At 60.7% G+C, this 15,015-nt stretch overlaps 1 protein-coding gene and 1 long non-coding RNA gene across 2 annotated transcripts; one reads left to right on the plus strand and one right to left on the minus strand.

The window, feature by feature from the left end:
• Window positions 1-2,458: 2,458 nt before the first annotated feature.
• CASQ1 (calsequestrin 1) lies at window positions 2,459-11,098 on the minus strand. The gene is made up of 11 exons (XM_026487345.4): window positions 10,657-11,098; window positions 8,905-8,989; window positions 8,018-8,118; window positions 7,715-7,826; window positions 7,301-7,374; window positions 6,819-6,949; window positions 5,719-5,764; window positions 5,240-5,294; window positions 4,922-5,022; window positions 4,063-4,137; window positions 2,459-3,034 (listed from the first exon to the last, which is right to left on the minus strand). Exons 1-11 carry the CDS (start codon window positions 10,915-10,917, stop codon window positions 2,900-2,902), a joined length of 1,176 nt encoding a protein of 391 aa, XP_026343130.1. The 5' UTR covers window positions 10,918-11,098; the 3' UTR covers window positions 2,459-2,899.
• LOC113246683 (uncharacterized) lies at window positions 7,834-11,816 on the plus strand. Its single transcript, XR_006408368.3, has 3 exons — window positions 7,834-8,140; window positions 8,365-8,647; window positions 10,386-11,816. It is a non-coding gene; the product is annotated as an uncharacterized LOC113246683 (long non-coding RNA).
• Window positions 11,817-15,015: the final 3,199 nt, after the last annotated feature.

Genomic DNA, 15,015 nt, shown 5'->3' on the forward strand with positions numbered 1-15,015 from the left:
CGGGGCCTCCTTCCCTTGACCTGGAGCCCAGATCGCCTCTCTCTCCTCGGGGTGATGCCCGTTGTGTTCCTCTCACCTTTCCCAAATATACCGCCCTCCTGCCTTCCCCCCACCATGATGTAATTTTATTTTCTGGGGAGGAAAAGAGCAGCAGTGAGCTCAGCATGCAAATATAGACATCTTGCAAAGCCGCACTTAGCTCTGTCTCCTCGCTCTGCCTCTCTGCCCAGGCCCAGCATGGCAGCTCTCACTTCCTCTCCACCCCAGGGACTTTCCTCCCCCAGATTCTCAGCCAGACTGAAAGAGGGAAGGAAGAAGTGGGGAAGTATGTGTCTGCACCCCATCTCCCGCCCGACAGCTCTTGCTTCCACTCTGGCAGGGTCTGGCCCTGGGAAGAGGTCCCACCCCCATCCTGTGTGGCCGCCAGGAATGCTCTGGCCTCACCTCAGTTCTGGCCTGGCAGACACCCCGCCAGGAAGCCTCAGGTGAGCCCCTCCCTTCTGGTCTACACTGCACAGAAAGAGGCTCAGGCTCCCCCTGCTTCTCCTTGCTCTGCACCGACCTCTCCCGTCACCACCCACTGGGAGCAAGACCACCTCACACTCTGCTTTTGTATCTGTCTCATTTGCTCTGTGCTGTGGGACCAAAAGCCATGGCACTGGCCCATCTGTGAGACTCGGAGAAACAGAGTGACTTCTGCAGAGTGACAGGTTCAGGTCGTCCCCAGGCAGCAGGCGCAGGGGACCTGGGCTTCCCGCCGCTCTGCCCCTTTCTTGGGCAGAGTGTGCCTCTGACTCTCAGTGTCCCCCGGTGAGATGGGGATGCGGGTGCCCATCTGACAGGGTTCTTCGGAGGCTTGGAAATCCTAAGTGTCTAAGGACTGGCACAGGTGGGTGTTGGAAACCTAGGGACGACTGTTTAGTCTGGGGCCTTCTGCCGACTGAGGCTAGACTGTCAGCCTCCCGTTAGCACTGTATGAGCCCTGGGCCTACCCACGTATCGGACCAAGTACGAAATGGTCACAAGTTGGGTGAACACAAGGTTTCTGCTCTATGCTCTTCTGCCTCCTCTGGGAGCACTTCCTGGGTTTGTCTCTGGAGGGTGACACCTGTGTCACCTCAGGTCTCCTGCATCTAGCAGTCCCCTCATCTCTCAGCAGCACCTTCATACCCGACCCATGACAACCGTCCCATCTGTGAGTTCCGGACTCAGTCAGTTCCTTGGCTCTCCCACACGATGACGTCCGACTCCCTGACCTGGGAGCCTGGGCTGTGCTGGGGAGAATGCAGGCCCTTCCTGCCGGGAGCCTTGGCAGCCCAGGTCCGGGGTCGGGGTGGAGGCCCTGATATACAAAACTCTACATGTCCTCTCCATCGCATGGCCACCACTCTGGGCCATGCTCTCCCAACTTCTGATGGCCTCTGACTGTGAGAGACGCCCCCCCCCCCCACCGCCCACCCCGTCGCCACCGCACCTGATATCTCCATCTCCCCTCCCCCCACCCATCCCCCTCATCACTGCCACATTTAAGTTTTCCCCTTCCTCCTGGCTCCCAGGATTAAATTCAAACTCCTCCACACCCCGTGATGCCCCCCATCCTCATGGCCGCCACTTGAGGGTCTCTTCTTGTCCCTCTCATCTCTTCCACACCCCCAATATGACACCGACATTCTGCCAGTGGTTTCGATGCTCTCCACTGACTGCAATGTTCCTTCCCTGTCTCCTTTGCCCTGTCGAACCCCATTCTTCATTGAAGGCCTAGAAAGTGCTCAACTTCTTGAAGCCATCGGAGCCCACTGTGGCCTCTCACTTCTGACCCTTTCTGTTCATGTGTTCCTTCTGTTAACGGACATTTGTTGGGGGCAGCCTTGTGTGGCACTGGGGGCACAGAGGAGAAGCGTGGGCTCCTGCCTTCGAGGGGCCCGCAGTCCCGTGGGGAAGACAGACGTGCAGCTACGTGCAGTTGGAGGGTAGCCGAGGAGTGCTGGCACGGAGGGGACAGGGTGCAGTGTGACCCCAGAGGTGGGCACTGCCCCAGGCCGCCTCTGGCAAGGCCTCACCAAGAAAGTGTTGTTTGGGTTCAGGCTTGACGGTTCAAAGAAGAGCTGCAGGAAGGGTGCTATCAAGCTGCACATAATCCCCGAATTACTCTTGCTTTGTATTAGGGTTCAGCTGTTTCGTTGCTTGTCTCGACTTCCCAGTGAGGCTGAGCAGCTGGAGAGCAAGGACAGGCCCAGCACTCCCCGTTCTCCCAGAGCCTCCCAGTGGTGCTGGACAAACACACTGTTCAGGGAAAAGCTTGTGGACGGGCAGCAGACAAACAGTCCACTCTTCTCTGGGGTAACTGCCTGGAGGAGCCCCCCATCACAGCACCCGAACAAGGCCCGCACCCCCAGACCCCATCCTCGGGTTGCCTCCCTCTTGCCGTGGGGGTGAGACCTCGTCAGCAGACACTGGCTCATGCTGCCCCAGATCCTTTATTGAGGCCTCTCAATATTTGACCCAAATACATTAACGAGACATGGCCGAGAGAGAGCCCCAAACACAGGACCGGCCCTTCCTCCTGGCCAGGGATCGGCCTGCCAGAAGGAGGGAGGATTTCAGAGTGTGGGGAAGAGTGTGTGCAGGTGGAGGGACCAGAGGAGAAAAGAATCGCAGGGAAGAGTATACAGAGCATGGAGGAAACAAATCGGAGGAACAGGGCCGTTGAGGGACAGGAGAGAGTCGGCTGAGGAGTGGGTCCTGGCCTCGTCGGGTGAGGGTCAGGGTCTCAGCACTCAGCATATGGCCTCCCTATGGCCAAGGATGACCCAGTGTCCCTGGAGGAGCCCAGGGAGGGACAGGGGGCGGGAGGGAGCACGAGGAGAGCGGGCGGGCTGGGAGACGGCGGCCACAGCAGCTAGTCGTCGTCGTCTTCCTCGTCATCGTCCTCCGTGTTGATCTCCCCCTCCAGGACGTCCTCCAGCCAGTCCTCCAGCTCCTCCGCGGAAGGCAGGTCCTCCTCGTCGTCCATCTCCATCCACACGCTGTCCGCCTGGGACCAGGCACAGACAGGGGACCGAAGCTAAGCCCGGCTCAGGTCTTCAGACCTGTCCTCCCGCTCATGGTGCTCCCTCCGCCCTTCCCTATGTCCTCTGTCCCTTCCCTTCATCTGTCACTGGCCAGGGAAGCTGTCCAGGTGAATGTCTGGGTTGGAGTAGTGACAGGGGAACAGGGATGGCTGGGTTCGCCTTTGATGGGGAAACACAGGCGGCCAGAGAGTCAAGCCAGCCGCCCTTCAGCTTTTCATAACCTGCTTTTCCAGCACCGTCCGCGGAAGCCTCTAGTCTCGCAAGCCATAAAAACCGACTTGCCTCGTCCAGAACCTGATACTCACTTTCCTACCTTTGACCTTTCGCACTAACTTTTTCATCGGTTTGGAAATGACTCGTCATCAACTGCACGCGTCAGACTCCTACAGGCTGTCCGGTCTCCACTTTAAAAGCCACTCCTTTGAAACCCTTCTCTCATTGTCTCCAGCAGAAGTGGCTTTGATTTCTGTGGCTTCTAGCATTTTATGGGTCTCTTTATGATCGGGTTTATAAGATCTGGCTGTGTTGTTAACAGAATACCTGCCTCCCCAGTCACGCTGAGAACAGTACGAACGCAGACACTGTGGCTTATTCACTTCACCCCCACAAACGTCGCTGGGGCACCTGCCGTGTGTGAATGAGATTTCTGCCCTCAAAGATCTCAGTCTGCGGGAGAGGCAGACACGACACAGAGCTAGCCGTACTGAAGTCCCGTTCACAATGCCAGATGGGCTCTGCGGGTGCCGAGGAGGGGGCCTGACTCCAAACAGGAGATCTGGGGACACTTCTGGAGAAGCGAGGATGTGGACCAGGCCTTGAAGGGTGAGGAGCTGCTTGTGGCGGGGCGTGCTCAGGGCCTCAGTCTCTCCCTCTACCCAGCCGTGAGACGGGCATGTCTGACTCCTGGGGCGGGGGGCAGCGGAGCGGGGAGAGGGGGCTGGGCTGGGAAGTAGAGTGGGGGGCCAGCGGGGCATGCGCGGAGGAAACTCACGTCGGTAACGTTGACCACACCTATTTGTGGGGCCGACAGGTCAATGTCAAACGTCTTCTCCCAGTAGGGCACCAGCTGTGGAGAGACCGCACACGGTAAGTAACAGCGTCTAGGAGCACGTGAGTCTAGGAGGGGGAGCATGAGGGTCAGCCCAGGGACAGAGAAGGTCACTGTGAACCCACAGTGGATGGGGGATGGGTCCAGCTGTGGGGCCTGAAGGAAAGAGGCAGAGGTAAGCAGTTGCAGGTAAAAATCTCAAAGGGAAAGTATCGGGAGGGTCAGCTGAAGACACTGGCCCTTCCTTTCCCAGGAAAACTGAATAGGAACCCGTGTTCTGATCCTGGCTCTGCTACTGCATGACCTTGTGACTTTGGGCAAGTCACTTCTCAGTGACCGTCGGCTTCTGTATCTCTAAGGTCGTCGTCCCTGGTAATCATCAATGCTCCTCACTTCTCTCTTTCAACAACCAGGGTGAGGTGTTGGGGATCCGGCTGGGAACTAAGCTGCCCCCTGTGGCGTGGACTGTCCATGCTCTCAGTCTGTGATTGTGTAGACCCACCTGCAGGGTTCGTGAGCCCACCTGCCCCCCGACACTCTGGTCTTTGTAGAAGGAGCCAGCCCTGGGCACGCGAGCTCCCTGCCATGTCTCTGCTCTGGCCATCGTGTGTGCTATGCTTCATGTCATTTACTTCCCGTCCTGTCTCCCCTTCTCAGGGTGCCCTCAGTGCCCGCGGTGCCCTGGAGCACCAGATGTCACCTCCCAAGGTCCTCGGGCCGGGAGTTGGGGCAGGAACTCTGACTCTCCTTTCAGAAAGGACCACCGCGTCAGGCCCTGCCGTGGGAGAGCCGTGCCTCTTACCAGGGGGAAGTCGTCCGGGTCGATCCAGATGATGCTGAGATCGGGGTTTTCAGTGTTATCTTGGGCCACCGCCTTGAGCGTCTCCAAGAACTCGAAGCCGTCTGGGAGAGAACATGAGTAAGTGGTGTTAGGTGGGACAGGGAAGAGGCAGCAGGGGTCCCTGGCACTCCCCACCTCCCCCCGTTGCTGGAGTCTCATCCCGGGGTCACTGCACTCCTAGGAATGCCTCCCCTTGATGCCTGTGCTCTCACAAGCATCGCTGTCTCCCCCTCTCACCAGCGTCCCTCCCCCCAGACCAAACCAGCATCCCTCCCTCACCAGGGTCAGCTTCCTCCGCGAAGGCCACGATGTGAATTCCGTCCATGTCGTCCTCCTGTGAGGGGCAGCGGGGCTTAGCTATGCTTCCTGAAGTGAGACAGCCACACACACCCTACATCTTCCCGGAGCCTGAATTTCGTGGAACTCCAGCTTCTGGATCAGGTACGTTCTTGTGACGGTGGCCCTTTCCCAGGTGACACGGACGGCTCGCTTCCCCTTCAGGGCCCCACACCTCCTCTACCCTCCTCTAGCAAACTCTTTAGCCCCAGATCTCCTTCCCTGTCATCTGTATCAGCCTCTGTGTGTCTCCCAAGTCCTGGCACATTCTCCAGAGCAGCAGCCTCCAAACTTTGCTGCTGCGTGGTCTTTCCTACGAGCCAGGCACGGAGCGCAGCAGGGCGGGAAGTTTCCAGGACTTGCGTCTTCAGCCACCCACGCCCCCCCCCGGGCACCCGGCCCCGTCCGGCGGGGACACTCACCCACGTCTCATACATACTCTCGGGCTTCAGCTTCCTCAGGGTGGACCTGGAAGAGACAGTCACGACTCAGTGGGTGAGAAGGATGCCCCCCCAGAGAGTTCTGGGTCAAGCCTAGGGCACAGACAGCTTGTAGGCCAGAGCAGAGCCATCTGGCAAAGCCTAAGCTCTGGGCTCCAGGCCCAGGTCACCGCCTGGTTACAGCAGGTGGGAGGGCAGCAGGTGGGCCCGTGGCCTGGAAGAGAGTCTTTGGAGAAAGGTAAGAACGTGATAGCTGGGCATTCCCTCATTCTTTGGGTACAACAGAGTCTGAGAAGTTCTAGGCACTGTGACGTGCCGTGTAGGTACTGTGGAGAGAAGCAGACTGGCCCTCCCCGACAAAGGGGACCGTGATCCAGCGGGAGAGAGTGAGGCTGGTGGCGGCTCCACGGACACGAGGGGATGCTCCCGGCTGTGGCGTGCCTCGAAGGAAGAGAATCGTGTGTGAGTGCGGGCAGGGTCTCTCCGGCTCAGCACTACTGACGTTCGTTCGGGGCTGGAGAATTCTCTGTTGTGGGGGGCTGTCCTGTGTGCCCTGTGGGATGTTAGCAGCGTCCCTGCTTCTCCCCACCGAACACCGGTATCTGTCTCCTCAACCAGAAACACTGGATGTCTCCTGGAGGGCAAGACCCTCCCGCACCTGGCCTGTCCCTCCACCCAGGTTGAGACTCAGTGGTGGCCAGATCTGGGTCAGGATCCCGTTCTGACACTTCCTACCGGTGGGACCTCGTTTCCTGAGGTTGTTGAAAGGATTAAAAACAATAATGCGGATGGAAAGCACCTCGGCGTTCCTGGCGGACCACCGGCGGTCAGCGCTCGTCACTGCCAACCTCGCAGCCACCTGTACGTGCATATGGGGGAGGCGTGCATGGGGCTCCAGGCTAAATGGGGTGCGAAACCCTGCAGAACCCGTCCGGCGTGTGAGGGAGCAGTCGTACCCAGAAGGGCATTCATCTCCTGGCCAGACCAGCTTCCTGGTGGGCTGAGGTCCCCTGGCCCCTCTCGGTCATGGGCATTTGGGCCCGAGGAGGCGTCCCCCGGCTCAGGGTTTCCCCGGTGCCCACCTCCTGTGCTCCTCCACGAAGCTGACAATCTCCTCTTTGCTGTTGGGCTTGTCCGGGATGGTCACCGGCTCGTCCGTGAAGGCCTCGTAGAAATCAATCTCATTGAGCTTCAGGGTTAGCTTCTTTGCCACCTTTGGGGGAGAGGGCAGGGGGAGTGGAGTGGGGGATGCGGGTCATGGGGAGAGGCCGTGGTACGGGGAGCAGATCTTAGCAAGGGAATCAGACAACCTGGGCCCTTGTCACTGCCGCTGTGACAATGGACAAGTGCCTTCACTTCCCTGGGCTTTGGTTGAACCCGAGAGGTGGGTTAAAGGATCTAAAAGCTTTGGGGCAAGAGGGAGAGGCCTGAGGTGGCGGTGGGGATGGGGGTGGGGAGTGTCATGTGTAGCAAGGGACCAGGTCCCCCAGAGATTCTGGGAGAGGGGTCCGGAGGGCAGCTGCAGGGAGCAAGGGGGACCCCACATGGCCACAGGTGGGAGAACCTTGCTGTCGAAGGTGGCGAAGAAGGGGATGTAGGGGTGAAACTCCTCCGCCGCGTCCTCGAAGGCCTTGTAATCTGAGGGAGTAACGCGGAGTCAGTCTCTGGGGGCGCCAGGGTCTGCCAGGGAGCCATGGCCCCTCTGTCTTTCCCCAAGTCTACTTTGGCCAGAGGGGTTCCTTCTGAGACCCACCCCCTAGTCCTCTGAGAGCAGCAGAACTCTAGTGGGGGAAGTTAGGGTGCTGGGAGTCCCCGTCTGGGAGCCCCAAGGGCAGAGAGGTCAGAGCAGCCAGGGAGCTGCCCATGCCACGGGGTCGGTTGTAGAGACGCGGAGACAGTGGGTGGAGTGGGGGTAGGGTTAGGGAGACGGGTAAAACGGGAGTCCAAGGAGAGACAGGGGCATCTGGGGGTTACCCACGCTCTGAATCTTTGTTCTTGAAGTAGCCGATGAGTTTGATCTCATCCTCGATGTTCTCGAATGCCTGCAGCTCGCGGTCGCCTTCAATCAGTTCCACAGGGTCCTCTAGGACCTGGAGGACAGCGAGTTCTCTCCTCACTGGAGGGAGCAGGCAGGGGGACGAGGGAGGCAGGGCTGGGAGGGAGGAAGGCGCTGTCTGCTGCCTGTGCGTGCGTGCATGTGTGTGCGTGTGCAAGGCTGCACTTGGCTGGGGACGGGTGTGAAGTCTTCAAGCAAGGCCGGTAGGTCCAGGAGAACCCTCACATCGAGTAGAAACTCCACCAGGGTGTCCGCAGAAAGCTCGCCGTCATACTCAATGACTTCATCTCCCTTGAACACATAGATGCTGTCCTCTTCCGTGAGTCCTAGGGAGCGAGTGAGCCGGAGGTGAGCCCCTGGACCCCACGTCCTCCCCCTCTCCCTTGCCCCCACCCTGCTCGTCTCACTTCAGGCCCCTGCAGCCCTGGGGACTGTGTCTGTGGGTCTAGCCCAGGCAGCTGGCGGGGCCAGGGGCTCTCCAGGAGAAGGGGGGCTCAGCGGGGGTGTCGGGGGACATGGGGAGATGTAGACTCTAGCAGATGTCTCCCTTTCTCTGCTCGCCCTAACTACAGACGGACATTCCTTTACCTCCTCCGAGGACTCCAGTCGCTCACCCCCGGGCCAGCCCTGTAACCCGCTGCTATTACTGACCAGATGACTTCAGAACTGACTGCCCTCCCAGCCACATCCGGAGTCCAGCTCAGGCCTGTGCTGCTCCCTGGCGGCTGGCGCCATCCCTCCCCCCCCCCCCAACCAGGCTCTGGACCGAGGGGCTGGGAGACAACTTCGCAGGCCTCCCCAGCCCCGCCTGTGCTCCCTGACTGCCTCCTTCCAGCACCTAGTCCTGGTTTGTAGGTAAGTGTGAGGAAGGCCACCCCACCTCTTTCTGGGATTTAAGCCTGGGTCTCTATGAGGAGGGAGGAAATGCGGGACCCCCCGCCAGGCCCCTCCTGATGTCAGTCTTTTCTCACCTCTGCCAGACGAGGCACCTTGGGGCCCTTGGCCTGTACAAGGGCTGCCCTCCAAATTCCTGGCCTGGGCCTCCCCCATCCCCCATGCCCACCCCCCTACCCCTGGCCTCCCCGGGCCCCCAAAACCCCCACCCCCCTCACCTAGTTTCTTGGCTACAGCTGCGTCCTTCTCAGAGTCCACCAGCCCGAAGCCAACGCCCTTGTCTTCGAGGACCTGGGCCGCTAACTGGAAGGAGCATAGGGTTAAAATCAGCTAGGGGTTCTTAGTCACCCGTGCCCATCTCACGCTTCCCAGGGGCGTCATTTGGGATGGAGGGAAGATAAGAGCTGCCCTTCGCACCGCGCAAGGCTACCGGGTAGCTCTGTTCCCTGCAAGCCCACCCTTTGGTCTGCGGTTGGGTTTCGGGCCCTGGACACGTGGGCTCCCTCACACCGAGCTTCTGCCGTTGCTCGGTAAGGCTGGCGCGGGCTACTTTCCCGGTTCTGAGGGATGAGGGGGAGTCTGGCTTCAGAGTAACTGAGGCCCTTCCTGTTCCGGGGTTGAGCCCTGCCCGCCATCCTCATTAAAGGCCGTGCTCAGTGTGGGATGACATTAGAAGTCCCTGGGGTTCTTCCGAGGGACCCCCACTGGGGCATTTGGAGGGCAGGAAGGTGTGGGTGGGGGGTGCGGTCATGTCACTGAGCAGTGGCGGAAGCCAGAGCGCTGAGAGTAGATGTCGCGGTGGCCCCCGCCTGTCACTGTCAGAGGCAGAAACTCCAGCAGGCATGAGAGGGGACATGGCAGGGCTCTCTTCACTGAGGCCGAACTGCCCCTGTGGACCCAGCCCTTCCTTGCTCAGGCTGTGGACGGCCACCGCCGTACGTCCCTGCCCCCTCGAGCCTCCCCGCTGGACTCGGCCCGGGGCTCTCCGCCTGCAGACGCAGGCGCCGGGATTCTCGGGAGCACAGGGAGGCTGTTGGCAGGTGGATGGGCAGAGATGCTGAGTACTCAGGATAAAAATACTCAGAGCGCTCGTCAGATGGCGGGTTCCAGCACGGCAGCGACACACAGAAACAAGAGCCCGTGGTCCTGCCTGCGGGCAGGCTGGGGCCTGGCTGTCCTGCCGGGCTGGGGAACGGGCTGCAGAAGCTTGGCATGGGACACGACCATGTCCTGGCTGCTAGAGACTGTGTGGGATCGCATCTCCTAGTCACCCCCAAACACAGGCCTTCTCTCTTTGTAAGTCTGCTTGGGGGCGAGGAGAACCTTCCCACAGAGAGAAGCTGGGGAAGGCATTCTGAAGCCTCCTCCGATCGCAAGAATATTGCAGTCAGGGCATCCAGCCTGACCCAGTAGGGGCAGATGGAGAATTAGGGAGAGAGGGACTGAGGCCAGTGGGCGCCACGGCGGTCTCTGTTAACCTCCGGGGGGAAGCAGATGGCCATGCCAGTAAGAGGTCGGTGGCACTTACGGGGCATACCGTTTGGACGGGCTTCGGGCGCAGGCCCTGCAGTGTGTGGACAGAGGGCCAGAGGGGCATGTTCCAGCTCAGAGAGTAGATGGGGGTGCCGTGCGCTGCCATGCAGCCCCTCCCCCCTCCTCCTAAGTTCGTCCCTTTCCCTTTTTGTGCTCCCCTTCCAAGGACACCTCCGTCATGGCCAAGCCTAGCACCAGCAGCCTCCTGGGGCCTGGAGGAGGGGTCTCCCTGCAGCCCCTCCCCTCTACACGTGCCTACCTGAGCTGGGACTTTTGGGTTCCAAGTCACTTTCTCGTGGGGCTGAGGCCACAAGCCACGAGTCTGCGGCAGCACTGCCCCGAGCCCCGAGCCCCCTCCAAGCCTGCACACGGCTGCAGGCCAGGGGTTTCCGGGAGAGGCTGCTGTGCTGGGCAGGCCGGCAGAGCCCACCACTCACCTCCAGGGTCAGCTCTTCCATCTCGAACTGTCTTTGTGAGGCCTTGTCGTCCTCGGGGGGCTCGTGGTAGAGCAGCGCCAGGACCTCGAACTTCTTGAACACGTTCTTGTAGTTCTTCGCGTTGACATTGACCACACGGTCCACCCCGTCGTACTGAGGGAATTCCAGTCCGTCCTCCCCCTGCACCCCCAGCTTGGGTGTGCCTAGCACGAGCAGTAACAGCAGTGCGGGCCGCAGGCCGGGCCCAGCGCTGGCCCCCATCCTGTCTGCGGTGCGCGTGCAGGGAGCAGGGTCAGGGGCGGCTCTCCGGGTCCGGAAGAGGGTGGCTGGGGTCGGACGGGGTCCCGGGTCCTGAATCTTGAGTGAGGGGCTCACCGTGGGGGTGGGGTGGGGAACGGCCAAGAGCGGTGGACAGAGGACACTGCTGGGTCCTGGACAAAGTGCCGACAGAGCCAAGAGTGAAAGGGTCAGGAGGAGGGATAGGAGCAGGGGGCGGGGAGGGAACCGGAGCCGTCCCTGAAACTGGCACCGCTGGGCCCCCACAGGGCTCCATCTAAATATGTCTCTGGGATTGGCAGGAGAGGGGATAACCTTCTGAGGCCAGGACAGCTCCAGGAGGGCCGAGACCCCCCCTCCTCCTCCATCTCGCCCTGGGCTCCCAGAGCCCCTCCCCCGCCACCTTCCCCGACGACGGCCAGGGCTCCTCAGCACGGTCCCCACACCGGCCTGAAAAGCTCATCGCCATATTAAGAAAGGAAAAAGCCTGAGCTAAAAATAAGACCAGATGAGTCGGAGGTAAATGAGCTGGGCTGGGGGAGGGGAGGCGTGGGGTCATGAGGGAGAGTCCAGGGAGGGCAAGGGTACCCAGACCCAGGGAAATGGGGGTGGAGAGGAGGGATATTGGGTCAGAGATTAAATTCGTATGACAGGACAAAGGGGGCACAGAGGCCAGATTGCCTCTCGTCCTAAAACCTGGGACTGTCCTCTGGACGCAGTCTGTTTCCTCAATCGTGAGGAGGAGAGGGTGGTGAAAAGCACCCGCGCTGCAGGAAGAGACCCCCTGCACTTCCCTTTCAAGAACCAGGATCAAGGATGAGGTCATTCTCTGAATAAAAGATGCAGCCTTGTCCAGGACGGGCGACCTGGCTAGGCCCCAGCCACTTTCCTGTGCTTCACTCAACACCCGAAGTCGGGACGCCGGGGAAGGACGGGCGTGGGGAAAGAAGAGCTGGCCCACATCCACCCTGCAGAAATGTGACTTGGGTTTGTCTCCACGGGCCGTGCAGGAGGGGAAAATCCTGCAGCTGCTGCCTCCTGCTTGTGCTCGGCACTCCGATCCAGGGGGAGTCGCTTCTCTAGGGCACGGTGGGGGGAAGGGCTCCCCGGCTTGATGCTTGTAAGGAGGGAGGGGATCAGGTGGAAAGGCCAGGGGAGAAGCTGACTGGGGGAAACCTGACGAGGTGGGCCCTGCAGCAGAGTGTGTGTGTGGGGGGTGTTGACTCGTTCTGCACGTGAGGGCCCAGCGGGAGTGGGGGGAGGGGCTCTAACTTCCCAAGCCCCGACCCAAGGGCTGTGGATGAGTTCAGCTCTGGGTTCCTAGGATGGAAGGACCCTCTTCATGGCCCTCCAGGGCTCTTACCAGGCACAGGTAAACTGAGGCACAAGGGAGCCCATGGGAGAGGCTAGATCAGAGCCCTCCATCCTCACCCTGAGCTATCTCTGATTTTGGAGAGACAGGGTTTATTTTGCACCCAGGCAGGGGCATGAAATTATGTTAGAGGAATAACTTTTCCTGTGGGGTGGACCTTGCACCGCAAAGCAAGGAAGGCCACGGAAAATCTCAAGAATGTGGCAGGAGGGGGTCCAAGAGAGACAGCTGTCACTGGAGCAAGAGAGGCCAGAGCTAACCTGAGCAGGGCTGGTTGGAGCGTCCTCGGAATCCATCTCCTGGTCTCACAGGAGAGCCCCTGAGCTGGCCACCGCCCCCCCCCCCCCCCCCCCCCCCCCCCCGCCCCAGATGGAAGACGCAGGAGGGAGGGCGTGGATTTCTGACTTCTGCCGCACTCTGGGGGAGGGGGAGACGCTGGAACATTGGACCCGCTCCTCAGCACCACCAAGGGTGTGAGATGGGGCTAAATGGTGACCTGGGCCCCCAAGTCCCACCCAGCCCACCCCAGCAGCTGCACCTCCCCCCATTCCCCACCCCGCTCTCCCTGCTGCTTTGCTCCCACTTTCTACGCTGTCCCTTCCCTCTGGGCCCCTGCCTTTGGGCCCTTGGACTTAATAGGCCTCAGCAGCCGGTATCAAATGACCCTGAGTTGGGGCCTCTGTATTTTTAACCCACCCGAAGCTCCTGCTACTGAAACCCGAGGAGTTGGCCCCTCGGTTCTCCCCATCCCCACTCACTCCCCACGCCCTGGCCCCTCCATCTTCCAGTCCTGGTTCAGCCTTGTCAGCAGCAGGGGAAGGACCCCAGACCGATATAGCCCTGTCCCTAGGGGACCTGCTGTTGGAGGAGGGAGGGTGACAGGTGGGAGAGACCTCGGGAGGAGCCTGATACAGGGGCCGAGGGGCTGGCTACACCTTACAATGGCCTTCTCTTTGCCAGCCCAGGACCCCTCATCCTCCAGACCCATCTGCGGACCCTCTCCCCACACGACACTATTGTTCTGGTTTCTGTTTTGTCATTGTGTCTTTTCGGGGGCCGGCCCTCATCGTGGGCCTGGGCTGTAAGCGGTTAAGGGCGTGAAGGGCTGGGCTCAGGCAGACCTTGGCGTCTGTCCTCATCGGGGCACCCGGGTGGGGGCTGAGCGTCTGCTTGTTGTGTGAGGGACTGGACGGTGTGCACAGGGCGCTCGTCCCACGGCCGGGCACACCGCGCTGTCACTTAACACATACGCTTTGTGTCTGGTGACAGTCTGTGATTTCCAACACATTTCCTCAGCATTTCCCTCGGCCCTGCCAGCTCTGGGTTAAGCCCCCAAGGAGGTGTGACCCTGACATGACCTCCAGGGCAAAGTGGACCCGTAGCAAAGCAACAGCCAGCATGTGGGTGAAGAGGAAGTGGGGCCCCGCCTGTGAGGTGCCTGCGGGGCCCGGGCCCAGGCCGCCTCCCCCACCTGAGGTAGAAGCAAGGAGCCAGGCCCAGCTTCTCAGGCTGCGGAGACCAGACCTTCGGGAATGGCTGTCACCCTGTGCAGAGCCTGGGAGCGAAAGGGCAGGGCACGTCCCCTAAAGTCAAGACTACGGGATCCAGAATGATGGGATGGGGTCAAGATACTTGACGGCAGGTGCAGACCACAGGGACCAGCAGCCCTTCCCCAGGGCAGGCTTTGCCCCGCATTCGCCACTCACTGTGGGACGCTTCCCAAGTCCTGTCTGGACGTCGGGCTCTTCATTGATGAAATAAGGTCTTTTCTAGCACTAAAGTTCCTTGATGAGTCCGTCTGCCTGCGTGGACGGGGTGGGATGGCCCCCTCTCCAGGCTGGGGCTCCACTGCCTCTCCCTCACCTTATCTCACCTGTGCCCCTGCGCTTGTCCTGTCCTAGCCATCCCTCAGGTCTTCAGACTTTATGGGGGCTAGCCCTCAAGGGGGGTACGGATGCTTGGTTCCGAGCCCCTCCCAGCCCCGACTCTGAAAGTCAAGGTCCCTGAAAGACTGCCCCGCTCCCCTGGAGATCTCGAAGACACCGTGACAGTAAGCCCCTCTTTCCAGAAACCAGATGGACACATCCAGCCAAGTGAGGGTCATTGCAAACATTTACTCTCTAGATGGGCTACTGATTCAACAGGACAGCGCCTCTCCCACTGGGCCCCAGCGGGACACAGGCTGTGCTCGCCCTCCACCCCCCAGTGCCCTCAGTCCAGCCCCAGGATTGCCTGTCTCTCTCATCCTGGGTAATTCATCCCTGCATCTCTGCCCCGACTCGTGCTCTCTCAGATGCACCAAGCTCATAACCCCAACGCCCCCCCCCCCCGCCCCGGCCCTAGGACGCCCCCGGCAGGGGCAGCTCTTCTGCTGCCGAGTTCAATAGTACGTCTCTCTCTCCAGCCAGCCTGTGGATGAGAGGGGACCAGAGTGAACTGGGGAAGGTGGAGGGGAGGCCTCTAGGGAAGGGAGGCAGGAGGGGAGGGAGGATGAGGTAGGAGGCCGGCAGTAGAACTCAGGACACTGCAGACTGGAAGGAGCAGGGAGGTGGACGCTGGGAGTCAGGTCCCTTCTGGCAGCACATTCGGGCAGCGGGCTGGGGAGAGAGGGACCTGGCCCCCCAGGAACCAGGCAGGATGGGACAGCCATTCAGGAGGCTGGTGACCCCTCAGAGCAGGGCATGGGAAGCCTCACCGCCAGGATGACGTCG

The sequence above is a fragment of the Ursus arctos genome, unplaced genomic scaffold, assembly GCF_023065955.2.
Source record: "Ursus arctos isolate Adak ecotype North America unplaced genomic scaffold, UrsArc2.0 scaffold_2, whole genome shotgun sequence".
NCBI lineage: Eukaryota > Metazoa > Chordata > Mammalia > Carnivora > Ursidae > Ursus > Ursus arctos.

Bases quoted from the DNA above. Each gene is read 5' to 3' on its own strand.
- CASQ1 (XM_026487345.4), bottom strand. From the start codon at position 10,917: ATGGGGGCCAGCGCTGGGCCCGGCCTGCGGCCCGCACTGCTGTTACTG. The intron at 8,990-10,656 runs GTGAGTGGTGGG...TGCTCCTTCCAG, and splicing joins TGGAAGAGCTGACCCTGGAG to TTAGCGGCCCAGGTCCTCGA. The intron at 5,295-5,718 runs GTGAGTGTCCCC...TGCCCCTCACAG, and splicing joins AGAGTATGTATGAGACGTGG to GAGGACGACATGGACGGAAT.